The sequence below is a fragment of the Limulus polyphemus genome, unplaced genomic scaffold, assembly GCF_000517525.1.
Source record: "Limulus polyphemus unplaced genomic scaffold, Limulus_polyphemus-2.1.2 Scaffold339, whole genome shotgun sequence".
In the NCBI taxonomy this organism is placed as follows: Eukaryota; Metazoa; Arthropoda; class Merostomata; order Xiphosura; family Limulidae; genus Limulus; species Limulus polyphemus.
In genome coordinates, this window is record NW_013665949.1 from 27,521 (window position 1) to 39,412 (window position 11,892).

Sequence of the window (11,892 nt, forward strand, 5' to 3'; positions counted from 1 at the left end):
AGTCTTTTACTGCCGTCGATTTCTCGATTTGCTCCTCTTCACTTTTCTTGGATGGTCGACAGTGAACCATGGGGCAGTGATCATTTTCCTATCATTATGAGTAGAGGTTGGCCATGGTTGATGCCACCCAACCCGAGTGCCATGGTGGAAGTTGGACCAAGCTGACTGGCCATCTTTCACCTGTCTCTCCAAACTTGATCCTGCCTTTGTCTGTCTGCCATCAATAGAGGACTGTGTGGTTACAGTGACTGACTATATCATCCAGGCAGCTGCTCATTTTATTCGTAACACCTCGACACGTTTTCCACAGTATCCTCGTCAATGGTGGAGTCCTGCCTGCCAGGAGAAATGATAGGCTCAAAAACAAGCCTGGGATACCTTTCCGACGGTATCTCTCTCTTTCTAACTGCATTGTTTATCAGCGAGTAGGCTGTGCCATGGTTTGCTGTGGCTCGGTAGTTGCTCGCAGGATCTCCTCTACAGTTTCTGTGTTCACTGCTGAGTTGTATGCTATTTCTCTTGCTCTGGATCATGTAGAAGCCATGCAGAATAGTGATTGTACTATTTACACTGTTTCTCTTAGCTCTCTACTGGCCCTGGATTTGCTTAACGCTAGTTCTCATCCTGTTCTCGTCGAGAACTGACTTATTTGAAAAGGTTTGAGTAGTGTTATAAGGATGATTCTGACTAGTGAAGAGTTAAACAGAGATAGGTTAAGATCTTTTAACTTTTGTCTTCAGAAAAGAAGGATAAGAGGTGGCCCTATAGAAGTTTGCAAGAATATGTGAAGTATCTTTAAGATAAAGGCCTCTAATTGTGATATTCTGAATATAATAGAATGAGATGACACAAGTTTAAGATTTGAAAAAACCAGGGTAGGCTGTTGTTATGACAGATTTATTTTCTACCAGAGTGGTTGACTTATGGCATAAGTTGTTGTTATCAGTAGTGGAGGCCAGCACTTTACAAGAGTTTAAAGAGGATTTTCAATGATTTCCTGAAAAATAGAGTGGTTTTAAATTTTTATTTTTCTTAACGATGGGTGAGCAAGGACAACATTGGTGGACCAAATGATCTCTTGTTGTCTGTATGTTGTGTAAAACTGGGATAAATAAGTACTGTCTCACTTCCAAAAACTTGGTAATACAAATTAAATATAACCTCATGGCAACTGTTTTTTTTTTTTATCTGTAATGTGTTTGATAACTTTGCCATAAGGTGCATAATTATCAGATGCATGTTAAAGTCACTGTAAAAGATTATAGTCCATACATCAACCAAAACACTTTTGATCAAAAATAATGTTTTCATTTTACATTCTACAAAATCTTTGCATGTAATCCTTTCTGATTAAATACATTTTCTCACCAGTCTAAATTTAGTTTAAACAATCTCTAAAAATAGAACTTCTTCTCCAAGTATAGTATGTCTCAAACTGTTTAGATGGAGTTTATCACATATGTAATTTCTCCCTTACTTTTAAGACTGCAAGGTTGAAGTGTGTGTGTCACAATTACATTGGGTAAACACTGTTTAGTTACAACATTGTTTATGTAAGGCAATTTCAGATGCTTGTTTTTGAAGAAGTGACATAAAGAAAGGGTTGTGTGATTTGTCTGTTAAGGTACCTGTTTCCCTTGGCACTTTTTCAAGGTATGAAAAGATCTGGATTTTGGATTTATTGTGTTTGGTATTCATAGGTCAAACTTCTAAATAGTAGGAACAAGGATAGGGTAAATTTTTTCAGAAAAAGTTAAATAATGAGGCTGGATACACAACAAAATGTATTTTTACATTTGTTAACTTATTATTTCACTATTCAATTAAAACAAACTGGCTGGTTGATACAGTTTGTTGTTTACAGGTAGAATATGAAGTTCTAGAGCTCTGACATTTTAATAGATGAAAAACAGGAAATATGTATGGCCGAACTCTGCTAAAGTAATTAAAAATAAAGTCAGCTTGATTATTCATAATGTCTTGCTGCATGGATCAGTCTCAGTGATAACTTAATAACAGATAAAGCCTTGTGACTTTCATCCGGTACATATGTTATCTTGACCATGAGTGAAAGCCCAAAATAGCAAGACATAAGCATATCAAACAGTATATTCTAGTGACTAGATTAATGCAAGTCAGTTGATTAAATTGTGTTCACTAAATATAAAATATAATTATTGGAAAAGTTTTAAAAATTTTACTTGAACATGTCTTAAAAAGGACATTTATACAATAGTTATGAGAGGATCAGTTACTTTTCTTAAACTACTTATAAAAAGTTTAAGAGCATAGTAATTTTCAATAAACTATTTATGAAAAGATAAAAAAAATCGTAATTTTCGATTACAACAAATGATTCTTTTGTTTCCTAAACTACTTAATAAAAAATTAAGAAACAAATATTTAGAAAAAGTTGTTCTATCTTTCTTCAGTGACATACTTGAGATTTTTTATATTAAAAGTTTTTTAAATATTCATTTTATATTGAGGTGACTGAGCATCTTGTGCTCAGATTTTTAAGATTTATTGATTTTGGAAAGTAATGATCAAGAATTACATTAACAAAAAATATTGTTACCTCACTTGACAAAGATAATGGTGATGATATTTTAAAGTGGTCACTTATAAATTTTTGTCAGTTTTTACCCTGTTTCACATAATCTATAACCAGAAGTGGTGACATCTAAAATTAGCAAAATGGAGTATAAAAAGAAATGTGTTAATGAATATTAATCAAGTTAAAACTGACTGTACATAAAAATGACATTTTCTGAATCAACCAGTTAAAAAATGTGAAATCATAATACACACAAAGAAATATTTTAAATGTTTTTCATAATAGTGTTTTGCTAGAGTTTTGAAATTATCTCAGTTGATATAATTAATTACCTATGAGCAGCCTGGTATGATCTGGTGGTTAGGGCACTTGACTTGCAATCAAATCCCTGTCACTGAACATGCTCGCTCTTTCAGCTGTGGGAGCATTATAATGTGATGGTCAGCCCCACTATTTGTTGGTAAAAGAGTACCCCAAGAGTTAGTGGTGGATGGTATTCACTAGCTGCCTTCCATTTAGTCCATCACTGCTAAAGTAGGAACAACCAATGCAGATAGCCCTCATGTAGCTTTGCACAAAATTCAAAACAAACTAAACCTATGAGCATTGTGTCATTATATAAAAAATTGTTTGGTTTAGTTATTATTGAATAATTTATTTTTGTGAGTGAATATTTTATTATTGTTTAGTTTTTGTCATAATAAGAGTTAAAAGCAGATGATTGTAGAAAGTTTTGTTAATTTATTGATGTTGAGAATATCGAAGTTCACATGCAATATATTGACATTAAGAATATGGAAGGCAGACAGATGATTAAGTGATAAAGATATAAATAGTGCGAGATGAGCGGGAAGCAAACAGACAGAAGCAGACAGATAATAGCAAAAGAGAATAAAGTTGATGTGAAGTTAAGTACCGTAGAAGTGACAGGCCTAACAATTGACATAGGCCTAATGTTTAATATGTTAGAGTGAAGCTAACAGTAGAAAAAAAGATAAGAAAAATAATTTTTTTCCATCAAAGCGTGGTTCTAAAGTAATTGAATCAGCCTGAGTGCACTTTGACAAAAGGAACATAGGATCTTCAGAAGAAAGAAGACCAAAGAAAGAGAGAACTACATATATAAAGTATTTATGATATGCTCATAATATCTATAGTGTTGAAGAATTTATTTACATGCATTAACTTATTTTGAATATATATATTAATTTGAAAACAAGTGAAGTGTGTGCTGGCAAAAAGGAAAGTTATATATATACTTTATCTTAAATTCTGACACATTGATTAGTGTTGCATAAAATAATTGATTAATTGAAATTATGATTAAGTCAGTCAATGTCATAAAAAAATCAACTAGTTTTTCAGTTATTACTGTTTATGATTGTTCCAATTATCCAGTAATCAAAATTAGTATTTTGATTGTTAGTGTTTTCAATAACTCAGGTTTGTTAAGTTTAAGTGATTAGTGTCAAGACTCATGAAAATAAACAACTAATCAAAATTAGTGTTTCCAATTAGTACTATTTTCAATTATTACAACTATCCAAGTAAATCAAAATATTGATGTCATATTTGTATGTTGTTAAAAAGAAAGCTATATAATTGGCTATTTGTACTTTGCCTACTTCAAATAATAAGTTTGAGCGTTATAAGTTTTCTGTTTGTTTTTAGCCATCTCATGTGAGAATAATCAATTTAATGTAATAGATTAATGAGCCCAAAAGTTAATTGATGAGCTAATCCCACTAATTACTCAGCTATATGCTTTGCAACAAAGTTTTGGATTTTCATAAAATAAAAAGTTACAGAAGAAAACTAATTCAAGTCAGCAGTAAGTATGAAGGCTTATAAAGCTAAAACTTGGGTTTTGTTATTTGTAGTGGGCAGATCACAGTCCGTTGTGTAGCTTTGTACTTAACAACAAATAAACAAAATAAAATTATATGAATTTTATAAAACAAAATGTAGATACTATTTAGTAAGTTTGTTCTGTGGTTTGATTTGATTTAAATGCTAGAGGCATTTAACACCAACCAAAACACAGGCTCTCCTCCCTTTAATTATGGCATCCTATCTCAGCACATTTGTTAGTGCATGGTTCGGGTAGCATGGTGCCTCTTCTAATTCTGAACATCAACCAGAAACTGGCAGCAACCAGTTTTAGTTTTTATGTTTTTGTTATTTGTTATTGTGTATCTTTTTGTTGTTATAACAACACGTATCCAATGTAAATAAGATTATTTTAATGATATTCTGTTACTAGTATGTACTTTGAGGAGTGTCACACTGGCTCTTCTCCCTCAGTAATCTCTTCAAGTAGTATCAGTCCTTTTAACATTTTAGATGAAAGGAATTTATCAAGTCAAAATTCCTGCCTTCTCTAATTCACATGTTATATATTAAGTATTAGGCCATACATATTATATATTTGATGTGAAATATTATAAATAAATTTTAATATTATTTAGAGTATTATAGGTAAATGTTATAAGAATATTATATAAATAATGTTTATATTATATACTAAATATTTTAGAACATACAAATTGTATAGTAGACATACGTGTTAAAGTAACTGTTGTTCAGGAAGTCTAAAAATACAAAGTGTGGAAGTATATATCTGTATTGCTGGGGGTTATTTAATTTTTTTATTTGCACTCTAGAGGAGTATAGTACTGGCCAAAGCATGGGCTTTGACCAGTAGTGGAGTCCCATTGCAACATGTTTGTCAGGTCAAAGTTCAAGTAATGTTGTGCAATCCCACTTACCAAAGAGAGGCAGTTGGCTTGCAACAACAAATTGTACTTTGTACCTTATTATTAGCAAGAATTCTGTAGCACATTATTTTATGTAACTATTACAACACCAGGTACCCAATGGAAATTTATAAAATTATTTTAATATTACAAACACTACTATTTTATGCTTGAAGAGTTTAGCACTAGCCTTGTTCCAGGCTCTTCTCTCTCTCTAATTATCATCTCAAAGTTCTTTTATTTACAATGCTCAATTCAATTTGAAATGAAAGATTGTTTGTAAGTTTCTTGCAGTTTGATTAGGTATTTCCACTATGAGAAGAAAAAAAAAATCAAAGGTTATCAGTGACACCCATATGGTCAGGAAAGCATTAAAATGTTTTTTTACAGGCTGTAAGTCATACATATGATTTCTAATGAAAAGCTGATACGTTTGAATTCATTTCTTTCCTAAATGAGTTATATATATATGCCATTCGAGTTAAGGCTTCATATCTTGATTGACTACCATTTTGATATTAATAAATGTAAGGTTTTATTCACATTTTGAACAACAACATAAACAGAAAAGTACTTTAGTAATTACTACTAGATTGTATCTTTAGTGAGAAAACATCTACATATCTTCAGGCAGACATAGACTTTGACAGTTAGTTTCAAAATTAATTTAAATACTTCCAAAATCTGCTATTATTAACTTTCAAAATGGTTTTTAATTGTTTTTTTTTTATGTATTTACTCTAATTGTGTACAGGTCATTTAGTCTATTATTAATAATACTGTTTTTGTAGTGTAATTGTGCATTTCTACCTTTCTGATGTATGTTTTCTTTGATGTATATATTAGTGATGTTACAAGAAATATAGTAGATATAAATTTACTCTTTTTCAGGATGCAGTCCATGCTTGGAGTGGGGGATTAGATTGTCAGGTGAAAGTGTTTGATTTCAATTCCAGTACAGGTAAAGCATTTCAGAGATTGACAATAGAGCTGGGCAATTAGTGGAATTTTATAATTGATTGCATTCAACTAATAGATTATTCTGACAAAAGATGTATAGTTTGAATAGTTGAAAGTAGTAATAATCAGAAACATTAGTTTTGATTTGTTGATTATGTTGAAGAGTTGTAACCCTATTGAATTAATTTTCTGAGCACTGGCTTTCTCCCAGGGACCAACCTCATAACCATTTTGTGCTTGTTATAGTTTTTATGTTATAACTTTCAAATTAGTAAACATATCTTTACAAAATTTTGCATATTATCAGTAAACATTAAAAGGCTTTCGTACACAAAAAAACAGATTTTTTTTATTAACTTTTAACATTTCGTATGTAATGTTTTTCTCATGCCTTTTTTTTTAATGTTGACTATCCAATTGGAAAGTAATTTTAATTCTAAGATTAAAAATACCTTAATGCATCAGAAAATTTTGAAATTTCACATGCAAAATCTTTATAACCTCTAGATAATTATCAAACGTTTTTTAGAAAAACTTTAAATTTTATGTTATTTTCACTACTGTATCTCTGTAAGGGTTGGGTCAATTTCACTGACCTCATAACCACCATAAAAAATTAGGAATTAGATATAAATTATGCTCTTTTCATTCTAGAGTGACTATGAATTATAATGTGAAAACACAAATGTTTAGTCCAAGTAGCTTAAATCTCATAACATTATACATCTTTGTATATTTATTATTTTTATTTTATTGACCTTTCAGCCATGCTTGCTTAATGTTACAGAAGTTGAAATGATGTGGCACATGTGCACTCATGTTACTGTATCCAAGAGTATAAAACTGGCCTTAACAAAATGATCTGTCTTGGCTGTGTTTTAGTGGACAAGTATTTTGTAAAATACAGTCGCATTTCATTTATAATACAGTATATGTATATACATTACTATTTACAAATAAATTCTTAAACTTATTTTTCTTAAAACATAGAACAGTAAGTAAATAAGCGTAGCAAATAATTATCTCGTTTAGTTACGAACTTTGTACACATTTGCTGCTTGCTGTAGGTTGCTAAGCCTTGTCAAATTTCACACAAGGAGGATGTGAAATATAAATTGTTTTAGGTTTTATATATACATTTTGAAATAACCAAAAATCATAAATTACTATCTTAATGCCACAGAATTCCATATAATTTATAAAACTTAGTAATTGAGCTGTATTTGGGTCTCAAAAAAATATGAAATTTCGAGTTCACTAATGTCTTACCTTACTGCTTGGAATCTAGCAGAGATAGGTAGTAAATTCATTAAGAAATGAGCAAGACCTAGAGAACAAATGTCGCAATTCTCATCCAAGAGGAGATTGAGGATTTATTTGAATATTTCCTTTTTGAATTAACAAATTAAATCTTATACAGTATTAGAATTTGATTTATTAACTATGTTTTGATACTAAGTTTTTCATATACATTGACAATAAAGTAGTTTAATGAAGTTTTGAATATAACTGTAAAAGGTTGTGATATGCACACTTTATCTCACCTGTAATGAGGTGGTTAATCAAGGTAATCACTCAATTTTAATTTACAACAAAAAAAAAGTCCATGTATTTATATTTGTTAAGAATTTGTAATAGAATATTATTTTCACTAGATTATTGAATTTTATTTGCAAAATTACCAAATTTCTTGTATTGGAAAGATCAGTATGAGTTTAAACATGTTAGTATGTTTGTTTGTAGTCCAAAATAAAACTTGATCATAATGATACTCTACAATTGCAAAGAAAATTTATTTTCATCTAATCTCTATTATTTTCTTGACACCCTAGATCCTCTCCAGTTTGCACAATAAATTTTCAAGTGTTTTCCATTTTTCCTGGCATATTAGGTTCTTTACATTTTGCTCAAGAAATTCCCAAATGTGGGAATTTCACTTGTGCAACAATACATACTATAACTCTGAAATTTCTTAAAGTATCCTCATAAAACTGGTAAGATTTTGTTAAAGATTATAAATATCTTGTACACAAAGAGAGACATTATTTTAATTAAGTGTCTCTACTAGAATATATTTAGTTTTTGTAGTTATTTGCACTCAAACTATTAAGAGTTTGAGTGCAAGGTGATTTTAATTTTAAGTATGAAAGTTTCAATGTAACTCAGTGACTTGTGCAGAAAAGTTTTAAAGTGGTAGTCATCTACCCATGACCTACCTGCAAGACCTTTGGCTGGCTCCTTCTTTATGTAGGTCAATTTTTGGAGATGTACCCGATTCATTGGAGTCATGGGTAGAGCTGCTTGTCACCACTCCTCCATTTCTTCCTTGGTCTCTTGACTGTTGCAGCCTTCACCTACTCCTATTCTTGTTTCGCATCCTTCTCCTTCAACCCCTTTATCCATTACTCTTTCCTGTGTTTCGTTGGTGTGTTATTGTATTATTCACAGCCGAAACCCACAGTGACTATTGTGTGGGTTCTGGCAAAGTCATGCTTAGTCAAGTTCGTGCACATTTGGTGAGATTTCACATCGGATCCATGAGTGATTCAGGTACTGTCAGAAGGTTTATCCCTTCAATTCCTCAATTCTCCCCTCCTTTGTCCACAGACCCAATATCTTTCCCTCCTCCTCGGGATCCTACTTCATGCCAACATCTTTCCGATGCAGTTCAGACACTCCTTCTTAAGGATGCTATAGAACCTCTCCAGGGTTTTACTCCAGGTTGTTTATCATTCCCCAATAAATGGGGGACTGGCAAAAAGTAATCAACCTCTCACGTCTCAACCAGTTCATTGACCTTCCCTCTTTCACCATGGAGTCATTCCTCACACTGTGGTGGGCATTTACTCTGGGTCTTTGGATGATGAAGGTAGGAGTCTCAGATGCTTACCTACACATTCATCCAGACATTACATTTGTTTTGTACAAAGGGAGTCGTATTTATCAATCTGGCATCTGCACTTTACATTCTCTGTCAGGTAGCCAAAGCCTTTGCTCAACTACTTCATGCACAAGGTTTGCACTTTCATCATCACATGGATGATTTGTTGTTATTAGCTCCATCTCAACAAGCTGCTCTCCAACTCTTCTTTGAGAAGCAACTTGAATGAGATAGCTCATCAAATTACAGAAGTCCTTCCTTTCCCTGACACAGTACCTTGTCCATCTTGGAGTATTTTCAACTCCTTCCTCAGTCAAGCATATCCTTTTCAGCTTTGTCTACTGTCAATGGAACAGTTGTTACTCAAAGCCAAATCCTCTCCTACACTATCTGCATGAGTTTCTCTCTCTTTAGGGGACATAGGTTTCCATTGGAAGCTCTTATACCCTTGGGTTGAGCTGACATACATACTCTGCAGTGGCTGTTGCATGATCAATGGAACATTGTTCAGGATCTCTTGGATTCCATTATCAGTCATCCTCCCTCACCACAAGTCAATTTTCCATGGTAGCTAGACAGATACAACACCATGGCGGACACTCCTCTTTCATCTTCATGACTTGAGTTGCATCTGTTTACAGATGCTTCTTTTAAGGGTTGGGGGAATGAGTATGGATTTTCAGGAAATTTTAGGTTGCTGACTTCAGTCAAGATGGCAGTGCACATCAACATCTTAGAGCTTCTTACTATCTGTGGAGCGGGCGTTGGATTGATTCCTACTTTTCATATGAGGCAAATTTATCGTGATCCATTTCGACAATTTGACTGTTGTCTCTTATATCAATCGACAAGGTGGCACCCAATCATGATTGCTTTGTTTTCTAACATTAAAACTCCTGTTCTGGGCCCACTCATATCATACACACTTAGTATTGTGTCGTGTCCTGGGTGTGTTGAATCTTGTCGGGGATCAATGATCTTGTCTTGACAAAGTCCTTCCCACAGAGTGGTCCCTCAGTTCCAAAGTTTTCTAGTGGTTATGTGATCAGTGGGGTACCCCATGTTTGGATACATTTGCCACCCATCTCAATACCAAATTAGCCCTTTTTCTGGTCCCTATTACCTCATTCTTTGGCTTTGGCAGTAGATGCCTTCAGTCAGGATTGGACCATCCTTTATCTGTATGCTTACCCTCCTATCCATCTCCTTACCAGGGTTTTATTTATCATCCAGTCCATTCTGTGACATGTTCTTTTAATAGCACCTTTCTGGCCAGATCAAACTTGGTTTCCAGTCTTTACCCTACTTCAGACAGTACCTCTGTTAGCATTTTCTCTTTCCCAATTCTTTCTCAGTCACCAGTGTTTAATCCCTCAATTGCCACACTCCAGCTTCATGTGTGGCCTTTGTCTGATCCATTGCAAGGTGGTCTAGACTATCTGCAGATGTGTAGTTTCAATGATTTCCCATTCTGTACAACCTTCTTCCCTTACAGTATATCAGAAAAAATGGTGCATATTTCAGCATTGGTTTCTGTGCCATAATTACCTTTCTTCCTATCCAAGTATTCCTCATGTCTCCTGAGTTTTTTTTACCTAGCTGTTCTACAATGGTTCTTCCTTATCTACCATTGCTGGTAATTAAGCAGCCTTGTCAAATACTTTCAGTTTTTCCTGTTACTGCAGGGTGTTTTCCTCTCCTACCATTTTGCCTTGGTTGAATTCTTTCCTGATCTTTTGCCCTCCTCATACTAAATTCCCAGATTGGAACTGTTGTTCTCCACACCCTTACCCAAACCCCATTTGAAACCTTGGTTACCTGTACCATTTATCCCTCAAATTCTGTTTCTTGCTCTTTTTTGCCTGTGCTCATTGCTGGTCAGATGTTTTTGCCATCAATGTATAATGTGTTTTTATCACCAGACCTATGTTCTCTTGTATCCAGTTCAAAGTTTCTATCTGAGATATCAGTGGCTTGTGAAGGCAACATTTCTTTTACACTGATTTTCCTACCTTCCATTTACCATTTGTATTCCTGTTCTGATTTGGATAGACTTCTATGTGCTATGTGTGCTCTCAGATGTTATATTGCCCACACAGCTTCCGTTCGTGGTTCACATTTGCTTATCTATTCAAACTCTTCCTCTCAAAGTAATATTTCATCCACCACCCTCCCAGCTTGGGTTTGCCAACTTATCAGGTTGGCTTATGCGTCCTTATGTCCCGGTTTCCAATGGTTTTTTCATGGCTGCTCATCTACGTCATCCTTTAAAAGAAATCTTCTAAGCTGGCATGTGGACCACACCCAACACATTCATCTCCCATTACCTGAAACATGTGGTATTTTCTTCCTCATCCAGATATTGCATTTTACTTGTAGCCATACTAAACACAATAATTTAACTGTGATTTGGTTTCTTTTTACTTTGCTTTCTTTTCCCTTACAGGGTAACATCCCTCTTCTATACTGGATCCCACTCAGTGGTGAGTGTTGCCTTCCCAGGAATACTAATCAACTTGGGAACCCCATCATACCATCTCCTGCAGGTTGATTTCCTGGAGATCTGGTGTGGAAAGGAGCTGAATCAGTCAACGTAATCACAACAAGGCCCATAATGTTGAGATGGGATGTTCCACAAGACCTATAGTTGGTTCGCCTCACAGTATATTGCAACATAACTATGGCCGTCCCAGACCATACTGACTCTTGAACTATTATTAGTAAAACATGGGGGGGGG

The 11,892-nt window shown here is 33.8% G+C and overlaps 1 protein-coding gene across 3 annotated transcripts in view; it reads left to right on the forward strand.

Annotated features, from left to right (window-relative positions):
* Nucleotides 1–11,892, forward strand: part of LOC106457502 (mitotic checkpoint protein BUB3-like) — a 37,437-nt gene that overhangs the window by 6,584 nt on the left and 18,961 nt on the right. For all 3 annotated transcript variants that reach the window (XM_013916928.2, XM_022383466.1, XM_022383467.1), the window contains exon 3: nt 6,205–6,274. In XM_013916928.2, the coding sequence (XP_013772382.1) occupies nt 6,205–6,274 (70 nt within the window). The remainder of the gene's footprint in view (nt 1–6,204; nt 6,275–11,892) is intronic.